The 22153-nt window shown below is 47.5% G+C and overlaps 1 protein-coding gene across 8 annotated transcripts in view; it reads left to right on the plus strand.

Moving 5' to 3' along the window:
• Nucleotides 1-22153, plus strand: part of IDO2 (indoleamine 2,3-dioxygenase 2) — a 67542-nt gene that overhangs the window by 14525 nt on the left and 30864 nt on the right. For 6 of the 8 annotated variants that reach the window (XR_016230082.1, XM_002720799.6, XM_089327363.1 and 3 more), the window contains 6 exons: nt 714-809; nt 9204-9323; nt 11567-11685; nt 13760-13774; nt 16168-16267; nt 17296-17413. Coding sequence is in view for 7 of the 8 variants with exons in the window: in XM_002720799.6 (XP_002720845.3) it covers nt 714-809; nt 9204-9323; nt 11567-11685; nt 13760-13774; nt 16168-16267; nt 17296-17413 (568 nt within the window). In the remaining variant the exon portion in view is untranslated. The remainder of the gene's footprint in view (nt 1-713; nt 810-9203; nt 9324-11566; nt 11686-13759; nt 13775-16167; nt 16268-17295; nt 17414-22153) is intronic. The other 2 variants (XM_008273930.5, XM_089327362.1) reach the window with 2 other exon arrangements.

The following is a 22153-nucleotide window of genomic DNA, read 5'->3' on the forward strand; positions in this document are numbered from 1 at the left end:
TCGGAAAGAAGGAAGGAAGGAAGGAAGGAAGGAAGGAAGGAAGGAAGGAAGGAAGGAAGGAAGGAAGGAAGGAAGAGAGAGAGAGAGAGAGAGAGAAAGAAAGAAAGAAAGAAAGAAAGAAAGAAAGAAAGAAAGAAAGAAAGAAAGAAAGAAAGAAAAGAAAAGTTAGAAAAGAAAGAAAAGAAGTGCGTATCTGTCATTTGTGTACCTGCGGCGTCTGGTCCAGGTGCAGGCAATGTTTCTTGAACTGAACTGAACTGAACTGACTTGAATTCTCCTTAAGACTAAAACTAGGGGACCAGTGTTGTGGCGTAACAGGCTAAGCTGCCACCTACCATAATCCTATATGGGCGCTGGTTGGAGTCCTGGCTGCTTCACTAACTGACCCAGCTCTCTGCTAATGTACTTGGGAAAGCAATGGCAGAAGGTCTAAGTCCTTGGGCCCCTGCACCCACATGGCAGGCCCACATGAAGCTCCTGGCTCCTGGCTTCAGCTTGGCCTAGCCCCAGCCACTGAGCTGTTTGGGGAGTGAACCAGTGGATGGAAGCACCTCTCTTCTCCCTCTCTCTCTCTCTCTCTCCTCCCACCTCTGTAACTCTGACTTTTCAAATAAATAAATAAATAAATAAATCTAAAAACAAAAAAAGACTGAAATCTGAAAGCAGCTTTTCTTCAGTTTTAACACATGGACACATTTCTATTTTGTGTGCAGAAAGAACTTCCAGATCTTTATAGGCCGTGGATGGAAATCGCCAACAAGCTTGCACACTTAATTGAGAGTCACCAGCTTCGAGCTCACGTGAACAAGGTAAGCATGTTTTACCCTTGTCTTTACCCCAGTCTCACCATCTTATTATCATGCCTAATGCTACTTTTCCTTTTTTTAAGATTTATTTATTTATTTGCAAGACAGAGTCACACATAGAGAGAGGAGGGGCAGAGAGAGAAAGAGAGAGAGAGAGAGAGAGAGAGAGGTTTTCCAACTGATGGCTCACTCCTCAATTGGCCACAACGGTTGGAACTGTGCTGATCTGAAGCCAGGAGCCAGGAGCTTCTTCCGCGTCTCCCACACGGGTGCAGGGGCCCAAGGACCTGGGCCATCTTCTACTGCTTTCCCAGGCCATAGCAGAGAGCTGGGTCGGAAGTGGAGCAGCTGGGTCTCGAACCAGTGCCCATATGGGATGGAGGCACTGCAGGCGGCGGCTTAACCCGCTATGCCACAGTCGCACTATTTTCTTTCGTAGCCTTGGTGCAGCCAGGTCAGTCAACCCAGGAATCTGTCATTGTCATGGAGCTTGTCAACAAAGCTAGCTCATTTCTTCCTGGAGAGCAACATGACTTCTTCCTGACCACGAGTTTTCCAAGAGTTCCCAGAGGACGCACAAACAATACCTGGAACATATTAAGCACTCGGCCAATGATTGTTGGAACAAGAATCTGGCTGGACAGTTTATTCAAGCTCCTGGCGAAGGCGTGGCTTGGGAAGGCCCAGCACACAAGTTCTCAGGGTCCTCATTCCATGTCACTCTGTCTGTGCTCTGCGCCTTAGTGGGTTCTATCCTGGGTGTGATAGTAGGGGTGAATTGAGAGAACTTCCAGGTGACAAAGACAGGGCTGGCTGCGGACTCTGTAGAAACAATTGAGAGTTTTTACACTTGATCTTAAACAAAAGGCTGAGAAGGGATAAAAATTGATAGTTTTTGATGCCACTTAAGTTTTCATATATATTTATGTATACGAACAACATATAAGATGAGCAATTTTTCCCTATAGTATATAGGAACAATGATAGTTCCTGGCCTCCCAAAACTGCCATTATCTCACAAGATATAAGAGAGTGGAAGGCCCAGAATGTAAATTTTGATTCATGAAGCCCTGGTGTGTATCTTGTTGCTATGTTGGAAGAGTTCCTTTGTTCTGTAATCCCACTTCCTTATTTACAAAATGAGAAAAACTCCTGGTCCTATTATGAGCACTGATATAGAACAACGCCGAGACTGGTTAGAGGAGTTGCTGTAGAACTCCCTAAACGGAGTCCGCCCACCTGCAAGGTGCAGAGCAAGGAGCTGGGCAGCGATCACTGGTGCTTGGCAGGTGCACGCTCAGTACATGCCCACGTCCCTGCTACCTGGTGGGGCTCTTGGCTTAGACTGGTCAGCAATATACTGTGTTCTGTAGGGAATTTTGATGACGGCACAGTGGGCTTCAGTCAGTCTGGGAGCCACGTGGAAGTAAAATGACTCTTGAGATGGCCCTTTCCTATCTCTTGCCGCAGAATAATATTCAACAGATGTTGACTGCTCCTCTCCATTCTCTTCTCTGACCATCTTAATCGTATTAGTTTGTGGTGCCACATGATTTTAGGGATACAAGCGAAGTTTCCCACCTTTGAGGACAGACTCATCTCCCATGTCTGTAATTACAAGTTCTCTTGAAAAATGCTCCCTGGGGGCTGGCGCTGTGGCACAGTGGGTAAACGCTGCCTCTGCAATGCCGGCATCTCATATGGGTGCCGGTTCAAGTCCCGAATGCTCCACTTCCGATCCAGCTGTCTGCTGTGGCCTAGGAAAGCAGTAGAAAGTGGCCCAAGTCCTTGGGCCCCTGTACCCACGTGGGAGACCCAGAAGAAGCTCCTGGCTCCTGGCTTCGGATCGGCGCAGCTCCGGCCACTAGGAAGTGAACCAGTGGATGGAAGACCTCTCTCTCTCTCTCTTCCTGTCTCTCTGTTTAAATCTGACTTTCAAATAAATAAATAAATCTTTAAAAAAAATATGCTCCCTGAACATTTGCTCTGTGCAGAGCACACGATTAAAACCCTGTCAAAGAAGAGTGGGAGACGATCTATGAAGATGTCTACGAAGATGACAAATGAAACCTAGGCATTGTTGCAAGACCTAATCAAAGAAATGCAAAAAGAAGCAGAAGAAATAGAACCTATGGATAAGTTTAGGAAAACTAAGGAAAGTGCTGGCAATGGAATAAAAACGTTAGTAAAACAAAGTGAGTACCCACAAATATGTCTATTCCAGCCATTCAACCAAAGGAAAAAGACACCTTCCCCGTAACCCCTCCTCCCCACATCAGCCCAGCAGAGACGGGAAGCTGGGATTGCCGGGGCAGTTGGCAGGAGGGCCTGCCAGAATTCAGCATGTGAGCCTGGTGGCCCTGTGCCTGCTCTGCCTGGGCTTCAGCTGGTTAAGCTGCCATAGGGGAAAGGAAGGGCTTGTTAAATCGGAGCTTCTCGCAGCACGGCACGGAACTCAACCCTGGACAGTTGCAGTGGGGTCAGCAGAGTCTCCCCGCCGTTCACGTCCACGTAGAACTCGTGAGGGTGATTTTCTCTGGAGAGGAGGTGTTTGCAGTGGACAAGCTGAGGTCATAGTGAATTTCAGCACAACCTGAAGTCCAGTTTGACTGTGTGCTGATACAGAGGGAGACTTGGACATACACACTTTGGCATGTGGAGGCCAAAGCAGAGGTTGGAGTGCAGCATCTGCAGGCTAAGGTACACCAGGGACTGCTGGACACCAGACCCTGGGAGAGATGTGGGACAGACTGTCCCCAAGATTGAGCCTCTAGAAGAAATAAGCCTTCCTGATTGCTTGACTTTGGCCTTCATCTTCCATCACTGTGAGAGTGAACTTCTGCTGTTTTAAGCCATTTGGTTTATTTGTTAAGGCCGTCTAGGAAATTAATACAACACGCTTGCCCTCTCTCCCTACTTCTAAACATCAAACAAGGGGCTAGCATTGTGACACAGGGAGTTAAGCCACTGCCTGTGACTCTGGCATCCATAAAAGTGTGGGTTAAGTCCAGGTTGCTCCACATGAGTGCTGGGGGCTGAGGGTGGGGGGAGTCCCTGCTGCTGTACTTCCTACCCCGCTCCCTGCTAATGTGCCTGGAAAAGCGGCAGAAGATGCTTGGGCCCCTGCAATGTATGGGTGGAGGTCCAGGCTCCTGGCTTCGGCCTTGCCCAGCCCCTGCCATCCTGGCCTTTTGGAGAGTGACCATAAAATGAAAAACCTCTCTCACTCTCTCTCCCTTACCCCCTCTCTTTCTCTGTATTCCCCGACACCCATAACTCTGCCTTTCAAATAAATAAATCAATTGCTTTCACAAGTTAAGTGAGCATTGGCATTTTTTCTTTAAATAGGAGGATTTTTTTTTGACAGGCAGAGTTAGACAGAGAGAGAGAGAGACAGAGAGAAAGGTCTTCCTTCTGTTGGTTCACCCCACCAAATGGCCGCCATGGCTGGTGCGCTGCGGCTGACGCGCTGCGCTGATCCGAAGCCAGGAGCCAGGTGCTTCCTACTGGTCTCCCATGCAGGTGCAGGGCCCAAGGACCTGGGCCATCCTCTGCTGCCCTCCTGGGCCACAGCAGAGATCTGGGCTGGAAGAGGAGCAACCGGGACAGAATCCGGCGCCCCAGCTGGCACTAGAACCTGGGATACCGGTGCCTCAGGTGGAGGATTAGCCTAGTGAGCCACGGTGTCTGCCAAGAATTTTTTTAAGTTTAAAAAAAAAAAAAAAGATTTATTTATTTGAAAGGCAGAGTTACAGAGAGACAGAGACAGAGACAGAGACAGAAAGAGAGATCTTCCATCTGCTGATTCACTCCCCAGATGGCTGGGTCTCCCACGTGGGTGCAGGGGCCCAAGCACTTGGGTCATCTGTTGCTTTTCCCAGGCCATAAGCAGAGAGGATCAGAAGAGGAGCAGCTGGGATTTGAACTGGTGCCCATAAGGGATGCCAGTGTCGAAGGTGGCAGTTTTACCCACTACACCACAATGCCAGCCCTGGGAACCTTTTTCTAAGAAAGAGCCATTTGGATGTTTGGTTGCACAAAATTATCAGCTTAACACTTAGCCTGCTATAGGTCTGTTGGATTTCTAGGCCAGCCAGTGATTGCCGTAATAACTGAATCCCCACATGGCTCAACAGCTTCCTCAAAACCACGGCACCTCTCTCATCCTGAGACCAGAATCTGCCAAGAATCACTGAGGAACATAAGCCTTGAGCTGGTGCTGTCGCAATAGGATGGAGACTCACACATTCATGTCTTTCGTTTTTAGTCCCATCTCATTTACAAAAAAAAAAAAAAAAAAAAAAAAAAGATTCTTAACACCCCGTCTTAAGGGAAGAATAGTGGTCTGCTTTTTTCAGCAGCCCCACAGTTACCAGCTGGCTCGGGAATCAAACGTGATCGATTTTGTGCTCACGGACTTTAAAACAAAGTATGAATAACAACTCTGTGATAATGTGTATGACTAATCCAACTAATGCTCAGAGGATGCTCAAAATAAATTATTAGGAAGCAAACGATTGGGCTGGCACTGCGGCACAGCGGGTAAAGCCACCACCTGTGGTGCCGGCTTCCTATATGGGCGCCGGCTCGAGTCATGGCTGCTCCTCTTCTGATCCAGCTCCCTGCTGATGGCCCGGGAAAGAAGCAGAAGATGGCTCAAGTGCCTGGGCCCCTGCATCCATGTGGGAGACCCGGAGAATCTCCTGACTCCTGGATTAGGCCTGACTGAACACCAACCTTTGTAGCCAGCTGGAGAATGAACCAGCAGATAGAAGATCTCTCTCTGTAACTTTAATTTTAACTTTTAGATTTATTTTATTTATTTGAAAGACAGAGTTACAGAGAGAGGTAGAGACAGAGAGAGAGGTAGGTCTTCCATCCGCTGGTTCACTCCCCAGATGGCTGCAACGGCCCGAGCTGCACTGACCCTAAGCCAGGAGCCAGGAGCTTCTTCCGGGTCTCCCACGTGGGTGCAGGGACCCAAGGACTTGGGCCATCTTGTACTGCTTTCCCAGGCCACAGCAGAGAGCTGGATGGGAAGAGGAGCAGCTGGGACTGGAACCAGTGCTCATATGGGATGCCGGCACTTCAGGCCAGGGTGTTAACCCGCCGGCCCATTAATTTTCAAATAAATAAATAAACCTTTTTTCCAAAGACAAATAAGCGACAGTAAAATTTATGGCCTTTATATCAAAGATTAAGATTCATTAACACAAAACGTGTTCCACCAAATCAATAGTATGATCAAACAGGAAAAGAAGGGCAAAGGATAGAGATAGTTAAGTTACAAAAAGAGATATTTAAATTGGTGATAAACATACAAAAACACTCGATCTTAGCAACACACCACAAATACAGATGTAAAGGGTGAAATTTAAATTTGGCTATCAGTTGGCAAGGAGTGAAAAGTGAGCATCAGGGTTGCATTAATGAGGATGCAGACGTGGACAGCGTGAGTTGAAGGCAGAAAACAAAGCAGCAGAACCTCTCTGCCGTGCAAGTGTTACAACGTCCACTACAACTAAAGATTCACATGCCCTGATCCAGCTATTCCAGTTTTCTTAATTTACCGTGCGGATTCGCCTGCTCAGAAGGGCAAAGATGAGGAAGCCAGGCTGTTTATTGCAGTAATTGGTGTAGCAAAATAAACAGGAAAGAAAGCTCTAAAAATCCCCTAAATTTCAGTTAATAATTAGACCTGCTAAACAAACGAAAACGATCCGTCTATTGACAATGTGTGTGTCTGTTTCTTTATCTAGCATTTCCATCCAGTTTACTGAAAACAGTAACAATATGAAATACACATGATGTACACACTTTATGAATGTTTATTATAATGCTATATATTCAATGTGTTTGATGATTGGACAATTATTTAAAATTTGTGAGTATTTTTGTAGATAGATAACTGTAGACACTCAACTTCTAATGATGATTACATGGAAAGGGGGTGTCTGGTCTTAGAGAAGCCACTTTGTACTTACAAAGTGTTAGATGGACAGATACATATCTGTATTTGATACTTTTACAGAGACCTATTATTATTTTTGACAGATAGAGTTAAACAGTGAGAGAGAGAGAGAGAGAGAGAGAGAAAGGTCTTCCTTCCTTAGTTCACTCCCCAAATCGCCGCTAAGGCTGGAGCTACACCTATCTGACTACACCGATCTGAAGCCAGGAGCCAGGTGCTTCTCCTGGTCTCCCATGTGGGTGCAGGAGCCCAAGCACTTGGGCCATCCTCCACTGCCTTCCCGGGCCACAGCAGAGAGCTGGCTTGGAAGAGGGGCAACTGGGACTAGAACCCGGTGCCCATACGGGATGCCGGCGCTGAGGGCGGAGGATTAACCAAGTAAGCCGCGGCGCCAGCCCCGAGACCTATTACCTTAATAACTTAAGAACGAAAGCACTCTAGGAGGCATTGTACTTCTCTGGAGGGTCAATCTGGCCAATAAAAGCAGGTGACTGGCAGGCCTTGCAAATGCCATAACCCGCACCGTGAAATAACGTGCCTGTTGACTGCTGTGCAATGCACAAAGTGCTTTATGGCTAGATGAAACTAAGCAAACCTGTTTCTGTGAAGTCTGTACTTTCTATCTGATGATGAAGCGATATGATATCTAGTCAGTTACCTTAGCTGAGGGCAACAGCAGGACCACAACTCTCTCCCTCTTTCTCCTTTGCGCAGGGAAAAACAAAGTTCCACTACACGTGTTTTTCTCCATTTTTTGATCCTTTTAGGTTTTATTTTTTTTTTTTTTTAAATTTTGTGTAGCAGGGAGAGACTCTAGAATGAGCCAGAAGTTTCCAGAAAAAAAAACATGTCTCTGTAATCACAAGAAACATTCTCAACTTGGACTTCATTCTCTACTTGCAGGCTGCACTGTGGGTAGCCCTTAAAATGGGCCTGGGGCAAGCCAGGCACTGATCAGATTGTGGACATTTTGCAAAAGTGACTACGAAACACCTTAATGATTTTCTATTGACTTAGTGTTGAGAATATTTTTGATATATTGATTATGATAAAATATGAGTGTGTTGTTTTTAAAACTAATTCTACATGTTTTCCACTTTTTGAAATTTGTAGCTGTCAGAAAACATGAAATAAAACTATTGCATCTACTTCTATGGCATAGAATGGAATAGAATAGAAAATGGAATAGAATAGAACAGTCGAATAGAATACAATAGAATATAGAATAGAATACAGTGGAGAACAGAATACAAGAGAGAATTGAATGGAATGAAATGGAGAGAATAGAATAGAACAGAACAGAATAGAAAATAGGATAAAATAGTATAGACTAGAATAGAGAACAGAACAGAGTAGAATAGTACAGAATAGAATACAATGGAATAGAATATAGACTAGAATAGAAACTAGAATAGAATATATGGAATGGAACAGAATAGAAAAGAGTAGAATAGAATATAGAATGGAATAGATAGAATGACAGAATAGATAGGATAGGATATAATGGAAAAACGTTTAGGCTAGAACAGAATACAGGATTAAATAGAATAGAATGTAATGGAATAGAGAATAGAATATATTATAGACTAGAACAGACAACAGACTAGAATAGAATATATTACAGAATATATTACAGTTCTATATATTGTAGAACAGAGTAGAATATAGAATTTAATAGAAAATATTATAGAATAGACTACAAAATAGAATAGGGGACTAGAATAGACTAGAATGGAATATATTATAGAATAGGATAGATTATAGAATATAATGTAGAATAGAACAGAGAATAGAATAGAATGGAATACAGAATAGAATATATTATAGAATAAAATGGAGTAAAGAATAGAATGGAATAATAACAGAATAGAATGGAACAGAATAAATTCTAGAATACAATAGAACATATCCTAGAACAGATTATAAAATAGGATAGACTAGATTATAGAATACAGAATAGAACAGAATGGAATATATTATAGAATAACATAATGGAATATATTATAGAATGAATAAAATATAGAATAGAATGGAAGATATTATAGAATAAAATAAAGAATAGAACAGAGAACAGAATAGACTATATTAGAGACTACGGAATAGAACACAATAGGGAATGGAACAGAAGAGAGAAGGGAATGCATTATAAAGTGGAAAAGACTAGATAACAAAACACGTGCCCGCTCCCAGTCCCGCGAACCGCGGCGGCGCCCCCTGGCGGCAGGCAGGGGAAGCGCTCGCGCGCGACGGCGGCCCTTGGAGAGCGCGGAGGTGGCCGAGCACACCTGCGGCCCGGACAGGGCAGCTTTGGCGGGGCAGCCACCCGCAACCGTCCCCTGGGCGCCGCGGGAGGGGGAGGTCCCTGACTTCCTCGCACCGGGGAGCCCACCCCCTCTAAGGACCCTGGGGACCCCCTCTCCCAACAGATGCCCCTGCTGAGCTGCGCGCTCCTGAGGACGTACCGGGAGCAGCGCCTGGCGCACCTGGTCCTGGGTTTCCTGAGCATGGGGTACGTGTGGCAGGAAGGCGACGCGCACCCCCAGAAGGTAAGGGCTGACGTGGGTGGGCCCCCAGGCCCACGAGAAGGCGCTGCCCTGCGTGCTTCGTGTTGGGTGTGCTTGGGCGAAGGCAGAGGGCCCCTTGCCCTGAGGGGTTCCTCGTTCCCACTAGGAAGCCAATGTTGTCAGCTGCCAATCATCCCTCCCTTTGGTCAGGGTTGGATCTGTATTCTCGCTGTCATTCTCTTCCTAGCATGTCTGAAGAGCTGCCTGGAAAGATAGATGCTGCGGTGAAAAAAAAAAATTACAGTACTTTTGGACTCCGTGCGTGTCACTTGTTCGGGTCGCTTATCGTAAAGCCGATAGGACTGCATTTGGCCGCTCTGCGGATGGCAGAACTTAATGCCTTGGCATGTTAAGGCAAATGAATGGAAAAGCCAAGATCTAGAATCCAGCCCTTCTCGCCCTATTAACGGAGCTTTCTCTGCTCAGAAGCACACACTGGCGTTTACAACATGCATTAAATATATATTATATATAATATATAATATATTGTATATTAAAATATATATATATATACACACTGCTTTTCATGTATAACACCAGCTTGGCAGGTCGTTGAGATCTCTTCTTATCTCTGCATAACGTTTTTAACAGTTTTGATCTGCGCCTTGGGTCCAGCAGACTTCTACCTCCGACGCCGTGTACTTTTCCTAGGTGTCCCTTTCCCGTAAACCGGGGTGTGACCGGTTGGAGAGCACAGGGCGTGTTTCCAGCATCAGTGTTCCCTTGTGTCCTTCTGGCCAACGTGTGGGATTGTAGGAAAAGGAAAGTACAGCACTGGCTTGGATGTTTCGTGTGTCGTTCCTGCCACCTGTTTCTTGCAAGCTGTGCGTCAGGTGTTAGGAAGTTGAGGTCTGGCTACAGGACAGAACATCCCAGGGGGCGCCCGTGTGCCATCGGCTCTCCAAACCATGATCTAGAGCAAAGGGGAGGAAGTGTCCAGCTTCCTTCTAGCTGTGTCCGTGCAGTTCTAGACTGCCCAGGGGGGCTCCTCACCTGTGGACCCTGCCCCCTTCCCCCATCTCCAGATTTAGACTGTCTGTCACGTTTTCTCCCTCCCACCCCCGTGCCTGCCTTTGCAGGAGAGTTTGTCTCACGTTCAAACTTGAAACCTCTTTAAAGCTCTTGTTTTTTCAACTAAAAGTCTAAGGGAAAGCAAAGACAGACACAGGGAGTCCTGCGTAGGTGTTTCTCTCTCCAGGGGACATGAAAATGGACTTGGATGATGGGGAGTCTGAGGATGGTTGGTTGGTTGGTTTTGCATCTGCGCCAGTGTAGTTTTGACCCTGGGTAGGGATCGCACAGCTCCAAGTGGCTTTTCTGGAGCTGTGGCAGGTAAGGCTGTCTCCCTCTTTTCTCTGGCCTCTCTGACAGGTACACACACACACACAGCTCTCAATATTTCTATATCTATCAGGGTAGACATAGGACCCAGCATTTACGACACCCACTAGGACATCCTTGACCCCCATCACAGTACCTGAGGGCCAGTCCTGGCTCTCCTTTGATTACACCTCCACACTAATACACACCCTGGGAGGCAGCAGGTGCTAACTCAAGTAGCTGAGTCCCTGTCTGTCATAAAAAAAAAACCCAAACTGAGTTCCTAGCTCCCAGCCTTGGTCCTGACCCACTCCTGGCCATTGAGAACATCTTTCATGGGGGTTGGGGGTTACTCACAGATTTCAAACTTTCTGCACCAAAATATATCTTTGAATTTCATTTTCCTTGAGCTGTTAGCAGCACAGAACTATGCATGGGTTTCAAGATTTTTTTTTCCCACCAAAATAAACTTCACTCTTCATTCCATTCTTCAGGTATTTTGGGAGCACCCTGGGATGTGTGTGTGGATAGAGAGAGAGGTGGTGGTGGACAGATTTTTTTTTCTTCAGTCTCCTCAGTCTACAGTTTATGTTTAAACATTTCGGTAATGCCTTTCTTTGCATGGTCAATCTTCAGGGTTTATTTTAGGTTTATTTTATACTTCATGTGTGTGGTTTTTCTAGCTTTGTCATTCTCATCCGTACTGCGGTGGCTACTCATGAGCCATTATTCTGCCGAGTTGTCCACAGAAAGACATGCATGAGGTGTGTGACCGTGGGACCAGTCTGGTGATCAAAGTCCCCAGGTCATTTCTTCGTCGTGGTATTAATGAGATAAGACACCCATGGCCATTTCCTCTGCTGCCTTCTCAGGATACGCTAACTGTCTGGATTTCTTTCTGAAAGGTGCTGCCCAGAAATCTTGCCCTTCCCTTTGTTGAGGTCTCCAGCATCTTGGGGCTGCCTCCCATCCTGGTCCACTCAGACTTGGTGCTGACAAACTGGACGAAGAAAAACCCAGAAGGGTAAGGAAGGGCGGGAAAGCCGTGAGTGTCCAGGGACTGAAACTCAGCAAAGGTCAGCCTTGGGACTCTTAGCTCTCCCTGCAGGAAGAACCTGGAGTGCTTTAGCTATTTTATGATTAGGGGACATTCATGTTTATTGCCCATTTATGGTTCCAGACAAGAGGTGAACTCGAATACAGGTTCAAAAACCACAGGCCCTGGAAGTGTCCATTATGAATCCACAACTGGCCCAGGCAAGTTTCTCTTGTTTGTACTTCAATCACATCTGAGGACCTCAGCCTGACCCTCAAGCTCCTGCATAATCAGACTCCACTCATAGTTTATCACCAGCTTGTCTTTTTTCCTATCAAGCCCTCCATGCAAACCATCTCAGGGCCAGGGACATCCTTCAGCAGTCATCAATATTGTGGCCAAAATGAATGATTGTGGTAGGATGAAGACTGGGTGCTCCAGATATGTTTGAGTCGTGAATTTGGTTAATAACGCCATCTATTCCACTTAGTTTACACTGCCTTTCGTTTTGACAGTTGGGTTGGGAATAGGGCATTTGTCTACAGAAGAAATAGTGTGAGTACTGGACAGACATGAAATGGAATAGCTAGAATGTGGTAGAAAAGGTAAGCTGTTGAATTTCCCTTTGAAGTGCATTCTCAAAGCCAAATTAAATTGAGGCTACAAATGCAAGACGTAGTTGGTTCTACAGCTGATTAAGCAGCTGAAGGGACCATGAGGTTGCAGGTGAGGGAGAACTCCATCAGCATAATGATCGCAGGCTTGCAAGACGACGTGGTGGGAGCCAGCTCTGAGGGCTCAAACACCTGTTAGACACCTTAGCTTTCAGGACTATGTGTGTGTGCCTGGGAAGAAGCAAGATGGGGTCAGTTCATGTTTCTGATTCCTCTGAGTCCTGAATTTTGTGTTTTCTACAACTATTCATTGTGATCTTTGGCCAATTCTGCATGGATAACAAAGTTGGAGGCTACTTACTGACTCTGGCTTGGATTTGGGTGGAAAGAAGTTATAAATGCATGTGCATAAATGAATCTAGTCGGCCGGCACCATGGCTCACTAGGCTAATCCTCCGCCTGCAGCGCTGGCACCCCGGATTCTAGTCCTGGTTGGGGCGCCGGATTCTGTCCCGGTTGCCCCTCTTCCAGGCCAGCTCTCTGCTGTGGCCCGGGAGTGCAGTGGAGGATGGCCCAGGTGCTTGGGCCCTGCACCCCATGGGAGACCAGGAGAAGCTCCTGGCTCCTGGCTTCGGATATACACGGTGCGTCGGCCACAGTGGCCATTGTGGGGTGAACCAACGGAAAAGGAAGACCTTTCTTTCTGTCTCTCTCTCTCACTGTCCACTCTGCCTGTCAAAATAAATAAATGAATCTAGTCAAGTCTTTGAATACATTGGATTTATGATTCAAAGAGAAAAGGAGGAGAGAGGGAAGTGGAGGGGGAAACAGCTGCTCTAAACTGGCAATGTAGAAAATTCAGGAAAAAAAAAAAGTTGAGTTTCTTAGTGAGAGTGCAGGGCTAGTTTAATCCCAGAGATGCAGACACAATCCTAGCTCTCCCCAGGGCTTCTTTCTGGGTAATTGGGCTTTGGAGTCTTCTAAATAGGCCTGGTGTGAGGATAAGGACTGGCAGGAAATAGAAGCAAAGCATCCTGCATGGAGTGAAATGACAAGACGCAGAAGCCCACTGCAAAGGTCGAAGAATGACCTGAACAACGGGTCCTTTCGAATTTCCGAGAAATGACATGAAACACGAGCTTTGAAAACCAGGGGGAAAAATGTTGCTAGAGGGCAGAATCTGCCCAAAGTCGAGTCAAAACAGATGAGTTTGTGGTAATATCCACCATTTAGGGGCAATGCAATAATTAATCCAGATACGGCTCACTCTGAGTCATATGGCAGGCCATGATCCAGATGTGTGTGGCTATGACTGCTGTACGTGTTCGCATGCGAACGCGTGTGTCCCTGCACATGTTGGCCCTAGAAAGTATACCTGGTTCACAAACTAAATTGGTCTCTTATTTTCTTTTTCTCTTTATGGTTGTCAATAACTGAAATTTGACTAGACCCCTGGAAATCAGGTAAGTGCTCAGAAACCCTTGGTAACTTGATTGGTTTTCAATTGTCATTGTATTGCAAATGATAGAATTCACTGGAAATTTAAGCTATAACTCGATAATTCAGTCAGCAGCAAGTTTTTTCTTTTTTAAATGGGTTAATTTATTTGAAAGGCAGAGTGACACACACACACACACACAGCCGAGAGAGAGAGAGAGAGAGAGAGAGAGATCTTCGATATTCTAGTTCACTCCCCGAATGCTCACAGCACCAGCACTGGTGTTCTGCTATGGGCAGAACCGCATACCACACACCACATATGGTATGTCCCTTAACCACTAGGCACCTAGATATTTATTTTAATTCCATTTTCCATGCATGTTTGGAGGCAGCCTTGTACGTGTGTACTATAATGTCAGCTATAGGAAAGTACATGTGAAAAAGACTGGAAGGGAACGTGTCAAAAATTTACCCGTGGTTGCTTCTGCCTTGTAGAAAGGAGGGGGTTGCTTTTCTTTATTGTGTTTTCCCATCCGTCTGTCATGACAGGTAAAGTGCAGTATGGGAGAAACAGGAAACCTCACCAAATGTCTAAGGCTCTTTGACGTCTGTTGGTCTGGAAGAGATTCCTCATCTCATCACCACGGCTGTGAGTGGCCACACTGCAAGCAGTGGCTACAGCTACAGCAGAATCCCTTTGAACACTTAGTTATTGTGAGGAGCTTTGGTAGCTAGAAAATGCCCCTGTGGCAATAAGGAACCAATGTTTGTGTGAAACCTGCCATCCGCTGATGAGACAAAAGACATTTCCCCCAAGAAAATGAACAGATTGATAGCTGGGAACTCTGTGGGTCCCACACCCATGGGTAACCCTATGAGAAACTGGGCTGTGGCACCACACCAGAGCACCCCACAAAGCAGCGTGTCTCGAGTGCTTAGCCATGGATCACGTGGGCATAGCCTGCCTTAATTGGTCAGGTCAACAATATTTCTCGACTGTCACATCTCTCAGGTGGCTGGCATGGTAACGTTTGCTAACTGGTCAGAAGCCATGATCTCCACACAAGAGACATAGGATAAAAAGGAGGGACCCTTTTTGGTATGAAAACTATGTAGAAGGATTGATCAATTGATATGCACTCCCTCTATAAGCTCTCAGTACCCAGACCTGGAGGGACCTCTCCCTTGGGGACCCCTCTTGGCTAGCAGGAGTCTCTGCTTCTCAGTAAAGTCTACTTTCACCTGCTCTGCTCACCCTGCTTTATCATCCCTCCGCATCATAATCCCAATCCCAATCCCAACTCCTGTAACATGAATGTGTGGCCTGGAGCTTGCGGGGCAGCCCCACTCTACACCTCCCCAGGACTTCACTTTCCAAGGAGAGCAAAGCGAGGCTCAAAGTTCATATCAGCTCTCTCAGCACCAAATCTCAGCTTAATAAGCTATAACCTACGAAACGGGGAGACAGACAGAAAGTGAAGACATGAGGCTGGTGTGGCGGTGCCGTGAGTGAAACCCTCGCTTGCAACATCAGCACCCCATACCTGAGTGACTCCACTTCAGATCCAGCTGCCTGCTAATGCCCCTGGAAAGACAATGGGCAAAGACAATGGAAGTGCTTAAGCCCCTTCCCTTCTATATGGGAGACCCAGATAGAGTTCCTGGCTCCTGGCTTCAGCCTGACCCAGCCTGTCTATTGCAGAAATCTGGGGAGTAAACCAGCAAGTGGGAGATTTCTCTCTCCATATCTCCCCCCACCTTCTGTCATTCTGCCTTTCAAGTAAATAAATAAATCTTTAAAAGAAGAAGGTGAAACCATCACTTCCCAACTCTTGGAGTTAGAGTTTGTAGAGTTTGTAGATTCCCGTCTGGAATCTTTGAATCCATTTGTATGAGAGCAGGGCATTTCAAAATGATCTGTTTTTCAACAGTCTCCACGTCTATCTCACCAAGCAGAAGGAGCAGCGTTTGCCTCTGGACCTGAGACCCACTGGCACCATGACCTTGGGCTAGCTCTGGGCCCCCATTTCACACCTGTAAAGAGGGAATGTGAAACCCACTGCTGTCTGTCACTCTAACTCAAGGACTCTAGCTTTTGACAAGAGTGATGGGCTGGACCGTAGAATTGGTCCTTTGAAGAATCGGCCACAGCTCCTGCTGTGCACTGCCCAACTGGGGACATGGTGGAGACGACCCTCAGGGCCCTGCTGGGCTCTCAGAGGGCTCCAGTCAGCGGACCTGGGCTGGAGCTGATCTGCTCCTTGCTCTGTGAACACTGCTGAAGGTGTAGGCCGGTCTTCAGAGCTGTCTTAGTGCCAGCAGACAATTGTTGCCTGATTCCTTCTTGCAGTTGGCGTAGCTCAGTGACACGGTACAGTCTCCAGACTTCTAACCTCGTGTCCGTCTCCTCCCTAAGGAACTTGGACACCATCGTCTCGTTTCCCGGGGGAGAGAGCCTGCGCGGTTTTGTACTGGTGACGGTTTTGGTGGAAAAGGCAGCTGTACCTGGGATTATGGTATCTTTACTTCACAGCACTTTTTTTCCCTTGCAAATGATAAATTCCTCTGAGCTTTGATTCCCCCCCTCCCTCCCACACACAGACCCACTCCTTTCCCTACAGTAGATTTCCTGATGGAAATGGCCCTCCTTAGGGACTAACAGAAGAGACCCATTTCCTAGCCCACAGTGTAGCTCCTCTTTCTCAACCCCTATAAAACTCAGAATTCACCATGTGTCCATTCAACAAACAGGCACGGATGCAGTCAGTGGGGAATCGAGGCAAACCAACCAAACGTTGTCCTGGCCCCAGCAGAGGTCATGATCCAGTGGAGGAGATGGGTTCATGTGAGACAAAGAGGGAACAGATGCAGTGTTTTCATGAGAAGGCAGCTGGCACCTGCTGCAGACCTGAAGGGTTCAGGTTCACTATGGCTTTCTCCGGGGCGATGACAGTTCACCCGAGTCACCTATGTGGATGGGTGTTCCTGCCTGGCCTGAAGATGCTGGGGTTGGGTTTGTGCCTTTCCTCAACCCGTTTCCCTGGCAAGCACATGCCGAGTGCCCACTGGAGGAGGCTGATAATCAAGTGCTGGCCTTCCAGATGTTCAGACAAGAAGAAGAAGGCTCTGAGAGGAGGAAGGCCGTCTTGGCTTTGTGGAAGGGGAAGGCAGAGGGGGCTGCAGCCCTGGGGGCCCTGTCCAAACTGTCAGGGCTGCAGAGTAAGGCTGACCAAGTTTGAGATGCCCGAGTAGAAAGGATCGCAACGTGACAGCACCCAGGAGAAGGAAGGAGAGGAATCCAACAGGCAGCAGGCCCTGGACAAGTACAGAAATGGCCACTTACCCAGGAGTCTGCGTGGGAGGCGCCAGTGAGCATCTGGCTGTCCTTAGCCCTGGGTCAGGGCTGCTCCCAGCGAGCTCTGATCGCCTGTCCCCGTGGGACGAGAGCCCTCACCTGGCTCCTGCCACTGTGAGGCCGACGCTCTCTCCCCCCACTGTGGACTTCAGGGAGGCTGGTGACTTGAGCAGGCTCTCTCATCCCCAGGCACTCGTTCAGGCAGTGAATGCCATCTCACCGCCTGACCAGGACACCCTGCTTCAAGCCCTGCAGCGACTGAAGCTCTCCATTCAGGACATGACCAGCACCTTGGGACAAATGCACGGTATGATGCCCTCAGCGCTGGGACGGGAGCCCCAGAGGTTGGGCGCCCTGCTTGGAGCCACGGGTTCTGCCCGCTGGGCACAGCCCAAGTGAGCGATGCAATGTTCGTCCACCAGATGGCGCTGGTGCATCGCCTGTGTTTTACTCATCAGCAAGTGGTCAGTAAGACATTTTGTGGGTTTTTTTGCTCTTTGTAATCTCCTGTGGTTAGCATAGTTTCTTCTCTTTGATGGCCACACATTTTTTTTGTCATGTTGAGGGCTCGCCTCGAGCTTGGGGTGAGGGCAGGGGTCCACAGAGCTAGCCTGTGCAGGGCTGAAATGTCTTTAAACTCTCAAATACACCTTTTAATTCTTTTCTCTGGGTTGGAACCTGCAGTAGCCGACCTTGACTTTGGACCTTCCCTGACACATAGTCTGAGAGATGGGGCCAGGAAGGTGGCCCACACTTTGGGGATTGGTTGCAGCTCTTTGTGGCTACAGCATTCATCTCCTACGTCAACTTTCTCTGCCAGAGGAGTGTTTTGTCTGCTCCCCGTTAATGGCCTGGAAAAAGAGCTTGGGCCCCCGCACCCACTCAGATGAAGCTCCTGGCTCCTGGCTTCGGCCTAGTGAGACACATTCAGGATTGCCAGACTCCTAGCGCAGAGGTCTGCAGATCACACAAGGCAGGAGCACAAGAGAGGGGTGTGCCCGGTTGGAAGAGACTCCCCGCCTCACACTGCCTCCCAGACTGAGGCCCAGAGCTGACTCTCAGTCTCTTGGTAACCCCAGGCCAGCCGCCAGCGCTGTTCTCAGCACCTTGTGCACAAAGTCTGACTGTCCGAGACAGTGCCATGTCTACCTCCCCCATTTTGCACACAGATGCCATTTGCTCTCAAAATTTTACTGTCACGTTCAACCATGTGGCAAAGTAGCCAGTGTGGCCGAGTGCCCTTCCCAAAGACAGCCACAACCCCACGCCCCCGTGCCCCTCCACAATATGGCCTTGCCACTCTTCTCACCGGGGGTGGAGCCTGTGCCCCAGCTTGCTTGTGGTGTGCTCATAACCAGTAGACTAGCAGAGGGGACGGCAGGTGACTTCTGAGGTGGAGCTGGCCAGGGTGGTGCAACTTCCGCCACATTAAAAAACTCCAGGTCTCTAAGGCCCCGTGCTGTGGGTGAAGAGGCAAAGCACGCGGGCGGGCACAGCTGCCCACACCTTGCGTGGGTCGTACGATCCAGGCTCCAGCCCCATCCCCAGTCTTGGAGCCTTCTCGGGCGCAGCGGGCTGCACGTCAGTCCGGCTGCTGAATCCCTCCAGGCCTGGGTTAAAGATGCAGTCCTCAGCACGGTGCTGAGGCAGTCGTGCTTTGAGGGAGTGGGTCCTACTGAGGCGGCTTTATGTCGTAGAGGAAGGTAGTCCTTTAAAAAAAAACTGGGAGAGATTCGGAGCCAGCGCTGGGGTAAAGCCGCCGCCTGCAGTGCCGGCATTTCATATGGGCGCAGGTTCGAGTACCGGCTACTCCACTTCTGATCCAGCTCTCTGCTATTGCCTAGGTAAACAGCAGAAGATGGCCCAAGTGCTTGGGCCCCTGCACCCATGTGGGAGACCCGGAGGAAGCTCCTGGCTCCTGGCTTTGGATTGGCACAGCTCCAGACATTGCAGCCATTTGGGGGAGTGAACCAGTGGATGGAGACCTCTCTCTCTCTATCTCTCTCTGTGTGTGTGTGTGTGTGTGTGTAACTATGACTTTCAAATTATAATTTTTTAAAAAAATATTCATTAATTTACTTAGAAAGTCAGAGTTGCAGAGGTTGGATGCAGGCGTACACCTTCCGGATAGGTTAACGCCGGCGAGACCTCGGAGACACCAGACGCGTTTATCGGCTTTTCAGCTTTCACTTTATTTTTCAGCAGACTCGCGTTACATGTCGCGAACGCCCGCCCTGTTACCGGCATTCATTCACAACTCATTCATTCACAACTCCTTCATTCACCACTCCTGCTTTACTACTCGCATTCATTCATAGCTCCCGCCTGTTACCGGCGTTCATTCATAACTCCCGCCTGTTTCCGGCGTTCATTCACAACTCCGCCTGTTACCGGCGTTCATTCATTCCTCCGTCTTTTACCAGCATTCATTCACTCCTCCGTCTTTTACCAGCATTCATTCACTCACCCGTCTTTTACCAGCGTTCATTCACTCTCCGTCTTTTACCAGCGTTCATTCATCCTCTGTCTTTTACCAGCGTTCATTCATCCACTCCCGCCCACCGTCCACCTATTTATATATATATCATTCACGGAAAACATGTTACCAACTAAGTGTGGGAAACATGCAATAACAGGATGCTTAAAGTCAAAACAGGATCTTGCAATTAGCAACGGGCAGGGTGGAAAAAGCCCAGCACTAAACTTCTTGTCGGGAGCGGCACAGCTGGCCAGGCTGTCCCGTTCCCCGACATCTCCCCCTTATTTCTTTGCAAAATGGAGTGGTACTGTGCCTGTCTTAGGTGACCAAGAGCATCTATCAGGCTTACCCGTCATTGGCACATGAACATGAGGTGTGGAGGGAGCGTTCATGCCCTGTCTTAGGTTGCCTTGAAGACCTCTCAGAACTTACCCGTCTTTGACTACCATTCCAGCAGATTCAGCCACACCTGAATCTGTCCATTTTGCATGGGGTACTGGTTATTGAATATTAGCTGGCTTGTTTAACCACCATTTGCGTATTAACAGCCCTTGCAAGATCCGAACAATAATTGATCCTGTTATTAGCATGCTACCCAAAAGACGGGACTGATTAGCGGCAAATGAAAAGTGGTTGTAACACAAACTGCAGTAGATCCAGTAACACAGGGTATGCCAACCAGGCCTAATCTTGCAATAAATCCGTTCATTAACAGCTGAATAGCAGTATATCATCAAGTGCCTGTGCGGTAGATCTTATGATGCTATCAAGTGTGGACAGTGTGGAGGTTTGGCTCATGGCCATGCCAATAGCGGCCTAACAAGCTGATAACGCCGCAATTACTGCAACGACGACCACGGTGACTCCAAAGTCTCTCCTGTGTTGAACAGCCATAGAGAAGTCCTTCTCAGGCAAATACACAACTGGAGAGGGAGAGGTAGGGCTCTCAAGAGACCCCAATACTCATCCAGCTTGGCCATCGTCGGTGACAGTGGCGTCATTATTAGTAGGAGTAGGATCACGATCATCTTGCCACTCTATTGTTCTTGTCCGTCTTTCTGGAGTCCAGATTGGATTTTTTTCTTCCTGTGGGAGAAAACAAACAGCGCCTCGTACCCTTCTTATTAAAGGGTATGGGCCTTTCCATTTGTTATCTTGTGGGTCTTTCCACATAATCATTTTTCTAACGTGTGGCTGAGCTTCTGTCGGTTCATGGGGTTTATTACTATTGGGGGTCTGTTCCAAGATTACATGACGTTCTGCCGGGGTAAGACCATCAGCTTTTTTATTTAAAAAATTTATAGTAAGTAAGGCAAGGTTGAGAATGTCTTTAGGGGAACGGGATAGTGCCCCTATTCCCCCTTTTTGTTTTAATACAAAGTTTTTCAGATACAGATTAGTGCGTTCCACAACGGCTTGTCCAGTAGGGTTATATGGGATGCCGGTTAAATGAGATATGAAAAGTTGCTAAAAACTCAGCAAAAGCCTTAGAAGTATAAGCAGGTCCATTATCAGTTTTTATTATATTAGGAATTCCCCAAGAAGCAAAACATTGTAACATATGTTGCATTACATGGGAGGTGGACTCTTTGGCAGCGGCGGTAGCCATAACTACTCCTGAGTAAGTATCCACCGTAACATGGACACAGGATAGCTTTCCAAAGGCAGGGATATGCGTTACATCCATTTGCCAAATGTGACATGGATAAAGGCCCCGGGGATTAGCTCCAGTGGGCATAGTAACAGGCTGATGAATAACACATTTTTCACAATTTTGGACAATAGATTTAGCTTTACGAATAGGGATATTAAACCTCATACTTAAGGTCTTACTATTAACATGCCAAAGTTTGTGATATTCTGTTGCCTGTTCCATGGCAGTGCAAGCTAAAAGGAAGCGGGAATGTTGATCGGCAAGGGCATTTCCCGCGGTGAGAGGACCTGGCAGGGAGGTATGTGCTCTAATATGGGTGATAAAAATGGGATCTGATCTCCTAAATAAAGCATGCTGAACAAGCTCAAAATAAGGAAACACTGTAGAACTTTTGGATATTAACGAAGGGGAGCCTAGCCTCTTAACAGCATTAACAACATATAAGCTATCAGAAACGATATTAAGAGGACCCTCAACCATATTTAATAACTTAGCCACTACAGCTAGCTCTGCATGTTGAGGTGAGGGAGAGGCAGTAACTGCATGATGCACCTGACCTTGTAAAATAGCCACCCCGGTACCTCCTTTTGCTCCATCAGTAAAAGCTATGGGTGCTTTGGGAATGGGATTAGAATAAACTCTTTTAAAATAGTGTAAGGGTACCATGTCGCAAAATCTAATAAAGGGATGATTGGGATAATGGTTATCTACATTTATGTCAAGGGTGATGGTGATGTGGGACCATTGCCAAGTTTCCTTAGCCCACTCCTGAATGACTACAGACTCTAACGGAAGAATGCAGGACTGTGGTCTTCTCCCTGCAATTTCTACGACTCGGTGGATGGCTTGTAAAACTAAATTTCCCATAGCCTCCGCATAGGAGGTAATAGATCTGGGCATATGGTTATGTGGGT

Source organism: Oryctolagus cuniculus, chromosome 2, assembly GCF_051225735.1.
Source record: "Oryctolagus cuniculus isolate XC-2025 breed Fujian yellow rabbit chromosome 2, ASM5122573v1, whole genome shotgun sequence".
Lineage (NCBI taxonomy): Eukaryota > Metazoa > Chordata > Mammalia > Lagomorpha > Leporidae > Oryctolagus > Oryctolagus cuniculus.